General features: G+C 47.1%; 1 protein-coding gene across 1 annotated transcript in view; it reads right to left on the bottom strand.

The window, feature by feature from the left end:
- Nucleotides 1–901: 901 nt before the first annotated feature.
- The window catches only part of NCAPH (non-SMC condensin I complex subunit H), a 28,837-nt gene continuing 19,186 nt past the window's right edge, over nucleotides 902–10,552 (bottom strand). Inside the window, exons 10-15 of the mRNA XM_082672790.1 lie at nucleotides 8,539–8,649; nucleotides 6,922–7,095; nucleotides 5,842–5,955; nucleotides 4,310–4,398; nucleotides 3,696–3,771; nucleotides 902–1,233 (exon numbers count right to left, since the gene is read on the bottom strand). Of these exons, the coding sequence (XP_082528916.1) occupies nucleotides 1,174–1,233; nucleotides 3,696–3,771; nucleotides 4,310–4,398; nucleotides 5,842–5,955; nucleotides 6,922–7,095; nucleotides 8,539–8,649 (624 nt within the window). The 3' untranslated portion in view covers nucleotides 902–1,173. The remainder of the gene's footprint in view (nucleotides 1,234–3,695; nucleotides 3,772–4,309; nucleotides 4,399–5,841; nucleotides 5,956–6,921; nucleotides 7,096–8,538; nucleotides 8,650–10,552) is intronic.

Below are 10,552 nucleotides of genomic sequence, written 5' to 3'. Positions count from 1 at the left end.
ATGGATTCTCACTCGGCATCACTGCTTTTCCTACTAAAGCATGTCCACAAGTCTAATCCTCTCAGTACAGCAGAGTGGCTAATATTTTGGCCACGATTTGGAAAGCACGTTCCTAAGGGGAAGGGATTGGTTTTTGTTTTGTGTCATTTTTGGCCTAGGAGCAAGTTCTTTATTATCAGGAGTAATTACCAATTATATCCTTCACTGCTTCTGACCTATCATCCAAGCTGTTTACCCAATGAATGGTGACAGGATACTTGGATCAACATCTACAAGTATTGAGCCTGTGACTTGAGCACATATAGTGTAGTAGCTAAGAGTAAAGATCTAGAAGCAGATTTCCTGGTTCAAGGCCAACCTCTTGACAGCTGTCTGCTCTTATGTGAATTACTTTACCTTCGTGCACCTGTTTCTCCTCTGTAAAATGGGAGCCGTAACAGTTACGTTCCTCACAGGGATGCTAAGAAGGCCGAAAAAGTCATCCACAGAAGGTACTTAGTAGCCACTTAATGTTTGCAATTTTTACTATTATCACCCTTTAGCAGAATTGATAGGCCCAATGGACCCAATCTTGAAATCCCCACTCTGCTACAAGACAAATCACCTCAGCCCTTAAGCACTTCCTGCCTTATACTGACACGTGGGTCTCTGGTCCAGCTAACAAGTCTGCCCCTCCTTGAGCATAAGGACATGGTCTGATACTCATGTAGTGGGCACTCAAATAGTTTACCAAGCAAATTATTCCAAATGATTTTATTTTTAAGCATTATATATACATTTATAAGCACACTTGTGATGTATTTTATACACATGGATTTGGTAGCTGTTAAAGGACAAGTGCCTACTGGGAAATTCCTTTCTACAAGAATAAAGTATGGAAACAGAGCAATTTAGGAGACAAACTATTATACATGGATACAAAGAATGGACACAGTTGCCTAATCAAGGATAGTAAGGACTCTCTCCTCCCTCCTAGGTGGTCACCACAGAACAGAAAACTTTAATCAAGGACAGAGCGTCAGGCAGCTGGTTCCTAGACAGTGAAGGAGAGAAGGGAAGAGCAGCAGACACACAGCGCAGTCAGCTGCAGCCTTGCCACCAGCCCACGGCACTGAAGCACCAAGTGCAGGCATCCTGGCCACTGAGGAAGCACGGGCTTCTCTCCCCACGGACTCAATCCCCCTGCCGCACCAGAACATCGGAAAGGTCCTCAGTTCCTTCCAGCTTTAGATTCTGAAGGAAGATCAAACACACATGAACTTTGGTATCCACAGGATACAAGAATCAGAAAACAAACTCGGGGGAAACGAGGTGGTGACTACAAAGAACGAGGTTTGTCCCATGACTATAAGTAAAACTGTCACAGCAAATATAATCTGCATGAAAAAGCTGGTTCCAAATCCTTGCCAACTGCAGGGGGAAAAAAGCAAGCCTGCTCTGATTTCCGCAACAATCTCCGTCAACCGTCTAAGAGCTAAGCTCTTGGCCCTGGAAGGAGCTGTGGGAAGTGATAGGGAGGCCACCAGGGGCCATGGCACACGTGTATCAGCCCTGCCATGAATGACCTTCTCCAGGCCCTTCCCTCAGTGCTCGGGAAGCTCAAACCTTGGCGATGGCCATGACGGCCACGCTCTCCCTCCCATCTCTGCACAGGCCTCTTCCCTGCTCCTCCCATCCCCCGGATCCTTCACCAGCCCCAGGCAACCGTCCCCTCAGGACTAAAGAGCTGTCAGCCCTTCCTCACACGGAAGCCCAACTGCACCAGGACCATCGCTCCCTTGCCTGGCACTGGAGGTAGGCATGGTGTGGTGGCACACCTTCCTCTCCTGCTAAAGGTGGAAAGCACAAACCTCACCTCCCAGGTGACAGCTGAGGGGGAGCTCGTTACCAGAGCGGTAGATGAAGAGTCCAGATGGGCGTGAAAACCTGGGAGCAGGCAGGCCTAAAAGGGGTCACATTCTGGCACAAGGTGTTGTAAGATTTCTCTTGGTGGCTCTAAGCTCTGAGTTACCCCAGGTCCCTGCAGATTATCTGGTAACTGCTGGCCAGCGTTACCAGTCAGATCTTCTCAAATAGCCCAAAGCTCAGCCCAACAGGTCATGGTCTATGGGCCATCTCCTGATTCTTCAAATGCTGAGCCCCCTGGGGCCCCTTAGAGAGATTTGGTCGCAGCAAAGCAAGAGAAGCTGGCTCTGCCGCTGGGGGAGGCGGGGTGGTGCCAGAGCCAGAGCACATGGACCTCAGTGAAGCCTGGAGTCCCTCATGCTTTCCAGCCGTGTGTCTGCTTGGCCCCAGTCTACTGGGAACCGAGCGGAGGCGCTGAAGCTGCTCTCTCACAGCAGAGACACGCGGCCCAGGGCAGCACTGATCCTCCAGCTGCTGCGACTGAGTGAAGTCACTAACACATAGAATTTGGACTCAGGGTAAGTTTCTGAGCTTTGGTGGCACCCGACATTTTAGGGGACTGCGCGGGCTAGGGGAACACACCCAGTGGGAGAGTCCATCAGCACCTACGCCCACTAGGATGCTGTGAGATTCCAACCTCACTCAGAAAAGCTTAGCAGGGACTACCCTGGTGGCGCAGTAGTTAAGAATCCGCCTGCCAAGGCAGGGGACACGGGTTCAAGCCCTGGTCTGGGAAGATCCCACATGCCGCAGAACAACTAAGCCTGTGCGTCGAAACTACTGAGCCTGCGAGCCACAACTACTGAGCCCGTGCTCCACATCTACTGAAACCCGCACACCTAGAGCCCATGCTCTGCAACAAGACAAGAAACCACAATGAGTAGCCCACACACTGCAATGAAGAGTAGCCCCCACTTGCGCAACTAGAGAAAGCCCGCGCGCAGCAACGAAGGCCCAATGCAGCCAAAAATAAAAATAAAAAATAAATTTATAACAACAACAACAAAAAGCTTAGCAGCGTTACTTTGAACGTGTCTAGCCCCAGCACTAGAGATGCTCACGGCATATGCTACAGCCCAGCCCACAGTCCTGGGGACACTAAAGGACACCAAGTCTCAGGCAGCAACAAACGCATGGGCTTGCTGGCTGCCTCGCTGGGGTGCCTCCCGGGAAGTGGGAGTGCCACCAGCCCCTGAGAAGATGGGTCTCGCCTGCTCCTCAGTGACTGCCCCCACAGCCGCTCAGCCGTCGGCTGGCCGGGCACAAGGAGGAGCCGGCACACTGTCACAGTCAGCACTCCTGCTGTCTCCCTCCTGCGAAAGACATCTCTAGTCCCGAGACATCCTTCATAGCCCATGGCGGCTCAGCATTGCTGGCGCTGCCTCTACGTCTCTGCTCTCTCCCTGAGTCTGTTTCCATCCAGCCTCATCTCTCCCCTCTTTTCTCCACCACATTTCCCGCGTGTCCTGACGTTAGCACTGGCAGGATTTGGCCTTTAAAGCCTTTGACACCCAGTGATGCAAAAGCACCTTATGTTTCAAGTTGGGAACTGAAAGATCACAATTTCAGCATCTAAAATTTTCCCATTTGGGTCCTCCTCATAATTTTCATTTCTAATCATACCTGTTGGCCTTTTTATAAGTTACTTTTAGGTGTCTGGTTAATCCTGTGGGTTGAAGGTACCACATAAGTTGCTGTATTTAAGGTGTCCTATGAGGCCGCTCATGAGTGACAGAAAGCTCCAGCAGGTTGGCACAGAGAACACGCCCACGCTTACCAGCTTTACCCACCTTTTCATTGGCTAAATGTAGCAGACATGCAAAGGCCAGAGGTATGGAGAGGTTCTGAGCCATGAGGGGAGGCAGGCTGTAAAACAAAGAGGCTAGTAAGTATTTAGCTGTCACTGCAATTCCAGGAACAAAGGCTCTTTCATCAAGTATGAATACACATGGTCAGTGAATAAACTAATGAGAAATAAAGAAACATTTCAGATGCCTTTTAGAAGCAGGTTTTTCCAGTTTCTTATTTGGAAATAAAATATTTCCTGTTCCATTCCAGCCACTGGTGCAGAAAAATGCCTTTTTAAAGGTGGGCTACATTAACTCATTTATCAATGCAGAGAAGAAACAGAAAAACTGTGAGAAGTGTGAAAATGGCAGGTTGTGTGCAGAGGGGTCTGTCATACCAACAGCCTGGGCTGGCGCTCCCTCAGCTGGGGCTCGGAGGAGGAGGGGGCTGGGGGAAGGGGGGGAGTGGGGAGGGGAGGGGGAGGAGGGGGCTGGGGGAAGGGGGGGAGTGGGGAGGGGAGGGGGAGGAGGGGAGGAGGAAGGGAGTGGGGAGGGGGAAGGGAGTGGGGAGGGGGAAGGGAATGGGGAGGGGAGGGGAGGAGTCTGTTGGCAAGCACCTCTTCTGCAGGTCCTTTGTGAGCCCACTGAGCTTCTTGTCAGCCACCTGTACTGGGTCCCCTGCTTCTCCATTTTCTCTGTGGTTTGCCTGACAGAAGAAAGGACACTTAGAGATCAGACTAGGCCCAGTTCACTTTTGAGAGAGCAACATAAGCTTATAAAGCTGTATCTCTAAAAAGAAAAGCCTACATCAGAATGAAACCAAAACAATTTCTTCGGTACATTTTGAAGAAAAAGGATCCATAGAGGGACCCAGTAGCTCAGCCCTAGACCCTAACACTGACATCGACAGGGGTGGGGGTGGGCGGGTGGACAGGACTGGGTGATAATATAGATGAAACATTGATAATGGGCACTGAAGTGGTCATTGACTATACTATTTTCTACTTTTGAATACCGTCATTAGAAAGAGTTTGTTTAAATAAATCTATATTAACCAGAATCCCTGGAGGACAGGGTATTAGGAGTCATTTAGATTCAAAGGTTAAACAGAACTCTCTTCCTACTTTTTTTTTTTTTTTTTTTGCGGTACGCGGGCCTCTCACTGCTGTGGCCTCTCCCGTTGCGGAGCACAGGCTCCGGACGCGCAGGCTCAGCGGCCATGGCTCACGGGCCCAGCCGCTCCGCGGCATGTGGGATCTTCCCGGACCGGGGCACGAACCCGTGTCCCCTGCATCGGCAGGCGGACTCTCAACCACTGCGCCACCAGGGAAGCCCTCTTCCTACTTTTTAAAAGTACATTTCTCTTATATTTGCATCCCATCCCATTTTAATTGATAAAACCTTATGAATATGACTGAAGCTTTATCTGACATCCAAGACTACAGCTCAGGGTCCTTAATCAAATCATGCATTTTCACTTCTCAACCAGCAGGGGAAGGTATAATAGAATGTGTTGAGTTTGGAAAGCTCAGAACATTGTCTGAGCAGAAGTCTAGAAGAGGAGATGGAAGGATTCTAGTTAACCAGAAAGTTCCATTTAGTTGGAACAAGTTAATCAGGGTTTCACTTTGCTCTAAAGGAGAGACAATTTGACAGCATCATATATATACATATATATGTATACATAATATATATAACTACTTTCCTACTTTCCCAAATCAGAATTATTAGATCAAAGAGCTTAAACATTTTAGGGTACCTGAGATGTTAGAAGCTGCTTTCCAAAAGGGTTATTTATCAACTTAATTTGCACCAGCAGCGAATAAGTACTCCAGTTCTTCCTCTAACTCCATACTGAAAAATGTTGTTTAATTGCTAAAGCTGTTATTTTAAAGCAGCATAAAGATGCCATCATTTGTATTTTTTGATTACGAGCAAGACTGAGTAATGTCCCATACGCTAGTCTACCATCTGTATCACCTTTTGTGTGACCTGCCTGTTCATATACTTGGTTCATTTCAGAGGTGTGATGTCTTTCTTGTATTTCTGAATGAATGCTTTCCACGTTAGCGCTACTCATCTAGGAGCTCAGACACAAGCCGCACCCTCTTCCATGCTGGGCACCTACAGAATGAGTGGAACCCGTTACCTCTGCATCCGCCTGCTTGGGGATCTCCATCAGCAAACTCCACATGCTCTGCTTCAACTTCTTCATGTCCATCTTTTTGGCAGCCTTAGCATACTGAATTTCAATTTTATTTACCTGAAATAGGTATGTGACGAGTAAAAATAAGCATAATGAAGAAGCATTTACCACCAGCTCTTTGTAAAAAGAAAGTCTGGAGTTCAAATAATGAAAAAATCTAGTTTATACCACAGAGTTATAGAGCTTTCTTTGGACATACACAGAGTCCTTCATTTCAATCTAATTTATTTTTGATCAAGTACAGTCTTCGTTAAGGATATCCTGGAATTCCAGTGTAAGAGATAAGTGAATCAAATGTATATGAAAGCACCAAGCCTATCACTTGGTAGGGAATAGATGCCTGATGTATGATAATTTAATATGAGTTGAATCTGGCCAAGATTTTCCAGAGCCAAGTAGCTAGCCTTACCCAACCAGCATAGAAACCCATTTTGTCTGCCTGCACCCTTCATTCACATAGTTTGCTTGTGTGACTGGCTCACCCCTAGTCATATGGCTTATCACAATCTTTGGAGAGATGGCTAGTTCCACACAAACACAATTAGCATAATTAGTCCAGTGGTGCAGTGGTTAAGAATCCGCCTGCCAATGCAGGGGACATGCATTTGATCCCTGGTCCGGCAAGATCCCACATGCCACGGAGCAACTAAGCTCGTGCGCCATAACTACTGAGCCTGCACTCTAGAGCCCACGAGCCACAACCACTGAAGCCTGCGCCTAGAGCCCGTGCTCCACAACGAGAGAAGCCACTGCATTGAGAAGCCCACGCACTGCAACTAAGAGTAGCCCCTGCTCATCGCAACTAGTGAAAGCCTGCGCGCAGCAATGAAGACCCAATGCAGCCATAAATAAATAAATATATAAATAAATGAATGAATGAATGAATCAGCCACTTAGAGAGCAATGGGTTAAAATCGAGAAGGAAAAAAATCAAGCTCAGACCAATGTGACTCTCATGAAAGATACAAATTAAACAGATCTCGGGCAAACAATATCAGATATAATTCTTGGCTTCCTCTTTACCTTCTGGGGCTCAGCTACCAGATTTGACTCCCCGTAAGTGGTGATATCTAATCCTTGGACTTCAGGCGCGTCATCGTTGTCTTGTGTTGTCGTAGGTGGATGGCCAGAATGGTCAAAGGTCCCAACTGGTCCCACAAATAAGTCATCTGACTCTTCATAGTCACTGTCAGCAGCCTGAGCAAGGAAATAGCTCTTCAAGTTCGGCAGAGCTGTTTGAGGGGCTTAGAAATATCCTTGAAACAGATTCCGTACACAGCAAGAGCAGAGCACCCGAGAGTTCGTGACATTGAGTCAAACCTAGAATGGACTTCTAGGTCCTCTAGTCATCTTCCTGTTGCACATACACCCTACTAGAGAGGCATCTGTTAACTAAGCCCTCTGGAGTGAGAGTTAAAAGGAATTCAGTAATCACAACAGCCAGTGTCCCTCTGCTTCTAATGGATTTAGGATTTCATTTTACAGAAAGCACTCCTGAAATACCAGAGACGTGACCTGTCGGCTGGCCACAAGCAGGGGTCCTGCTGGGAGCCAGTGAGAAAGTCATTCTTGGACTGAGCCCAGCAGGAACAGACCAGGTCTCTGGGGTGGGGCCCAGGAACTGGGTAACAGGCTCTCTGGGTGACTCTTAGGCCTACTGAGCTTGAGGAGCATTGGGCGAGAGGCCAGTCTGGATTTTTACTAAAATGTAACAACCAGGCTGTCCTGGTGGCGCAGTGGTTGAGAGTCCACCTGCCGATGCAGGGGACGTGGGTTCGTGCCCCGGTCCGGGAAGATTCCACATGCCACGGAGCAGCTGGGCCCGTGAGCCATGGCCACTGAGCCTGCGCGTCCGGAGCCTGTGCTCCACAACGAGAGAGGCCACAGCAGGGAGAGGCCCGCGTACCGCAAAAAAAAAAAAAAAAAAAAAAAAAAAAATTAAAATGTAACAACCTAATTCTCTTCCAAACAAGAAAATAAGGTGAATAAGCTATTCTTCCAATTCTTTCCCTTCTCCTCACTTGCAGGGACACAGATGGAACCTAATATTTCCCCCCTTTCTGTTATATTTCCATCTGCTATCTCATTCATAGAGTCATAGAAGGGATTTTGAGATTATTTAGTCTAACTAAGATCTAAAGATGGGGAGTAGTTTGTACAAGTTCACAATGTGAGAACCAAAATCAGAGCTACAAACCTGGTCCCCTGAGATCCACCCTCTACACTTTCTTTTTCCCCATTAGGACACACCGTCTTCACATGTCTATGTGTTATGTCTCCCAAGCCAAAAAATATTAGCTTGTAAGAGTAAGAAGAGTGTTTCTTTTCCTTTGAAATCCCAAAAGAGCCAAGGTAAGTGCTTTGTACAGGCTCAAGATTCCATCCGCATTTTGACAGTTTACTGGAGTATGTCCACTTTTTTCCTGTGTACAGAGCTTAGAGTAAGGCAGGCCAAGGTTCTGGCTGTTGCCTCAGCTCTGCTCAGTTCTCTGATGCCTGGGGCAGGGCAAGCATCCACAAACCCCCACCTGATTCAGAATTTCCTATAGTCATCTGCCATACAGGAAAGGGCAAGAAGGGAAGCAGGAGAGAAACACCCTACTGCTTAGAAGGGAGGACAGAGCTCTTGCCCCCGTTTACCTGTGATCCAGGGCAGAAGTTGGAGGTGTCATTAGGGTTGTTGTAATCATAGTCGTCAATTTCTTCACAATGCTCGGTCCCTGCCCTCTGGCCTTGGGCCATCTTAAGTAACTAGAATGAAGGAAAAAACAACTGCAGAAAGCAATTTCTAGAAAAGCAGCTAGTAAACTAGTTGGGGAGATAACCTTAGTTCCTGCGATCATGTCCCAGAACATTAGGATTTTAAGGGCCCTAAGAGGTCATCTAATCCAGCCAACTTCCAACTAACCACACAACTCCACTCTAGAGCAAGCCCAGTGCAGCAAGGCTCCGAGCCACCTTCCATCCCAAATACACCAGAGCAGCCGGTTTGCAATTAGGTCTGCACACAACTTTATTTGAAAGTGTTCCTTCACTAAAAACAAAGCCACCTACAACTATCTGAAAAGAAGTCCACTTGTTGCTGCTTGAAGAATTCTGACAGAAAACTCAATCACTACTTTAATTCACAGGCAGCTGGTCCCATTCCTGGGCCATCACTGTTCCCCACATAGCTACAGGGAGAAACCCGAGCTCTGCTCCCTGCCACCACATCTGCGGCTCTTGTTCCGCCTGTGAGGGCCTCACAGAGCAGGTCTGCCTCCTCTTTTGGAAGTGCCTGTCGACCAGAGCCCTTCAGATTTGCAGGCCCTTAGGCCACTGATCCTCATCTGGGGTGTGTGTCTTTGGGGTGAAGGAAATGGAATTAAAGGTGTGTACAGTTTACAGAAGCACATTGAATATTTTAATATAAATATATACTCCAAAAGTAGCCCCCCAAAACCTCTCAGTGGTTTTGTATTACAAATCCAAAAATAAACAATAGATATTTATTAAGAAATGCCCACTTTCTTCCACTTTCCTTCATATGACACAATTTCTAGATCCCTCTCCATTTAGAATAATACTCTCCTCTGGACACACTCTAAATTGTCCACAGTCTACAAGAAATGTTTCAGGAAGGGTACGTGACCCCCCTCATGTATTGGGTGGTTGCCATTAGAATCACCCTTTAAGATCTTAAACTGGATGGGTGGTTGACCTGTATAGTCTCTAGCCAGACTGAGTGTTAATAGTCCAGTGTTTACTTTCCAGTGTTTAATAGCCATTGTCCGAGAAGGACACCTCCTGGAAGGACAAGGTGAGGAATCTCGGGATCCTGCTGCCTGGCTGCCCTACTACACATGCAGGGAAATTTGTCCCTGTGGATAATCAGAAGCAGGAGTTCTTTCCTCTATAAGAAACAATTATGGAAAAAAAAACACAGAAAACTCCTGGAGTGCAAGAATCAAATGACTTTGTTCTACAACCTTCACATCTGAATATGCAAATTACCACCTAAGCCACATTCTTCAATGTTCATAGTAAGGGCCTGAGGAAGGAGAAGGTGGCTTGTGGCCATGGAAAGCAGCTGGAGCTGGGCCGGGCTTGGTGGAAGTGTCCTACCTCTCCCTTCAGCTCCCCAGCAGCCTGGCTCTGCTCCTCCGCCCAGGGCTCTATGTTCTGATTACAGCAAGCAGCTGCTGGCATCTAACCGATACTGAACCATGACCACAGTTACTACTACTGCTGCAACTCTGTATCTTTCTGCATTTTTTCTCTTTTTTAAAATTGAGGTATAATTGACATGTAACAGTAAATTACTTCTTTCTGCATTTTTAAGAGTATTTTTGCTAAGTGAACAGTATTGATTATAAAGAAAATTATGAGTGTTGGATTATAAAAACAGAATGTGAGATATCAGCGAATTCAGGGAACTGTATACATATCATTAAGCCTTGTGGAGAGACAGGCAAAATAAGGAAGAGGAAACTGTAGACTGTTTGTATACTTGACACCACAAGAGTAAAACAACCAGGAATGCAAATGAGTAGAGGGTCCAGATAAAACAGAACTTAGCATGACCCACTGCCTGGTTACCCTGGCAACGGGAACACCCTCTTGCTGCTTAGCATCCCCAGAGAGGCCACAGGCAAATGAAGTGGATAGCGACTGG

This window comes from Grampus griseus, assembly GCF_964374135.1.
Source record: "Grampus griseus genome assembly, chromosome: 15".
NCBI lineage: Eukaryota > Metazoa > Chordata > Mammalia > Artiodactyla > Delphinidae > Grampus > Grampus griseus.
This window is presented reverse-complemented; position numbering and strand designations above follow the sequence as displayed.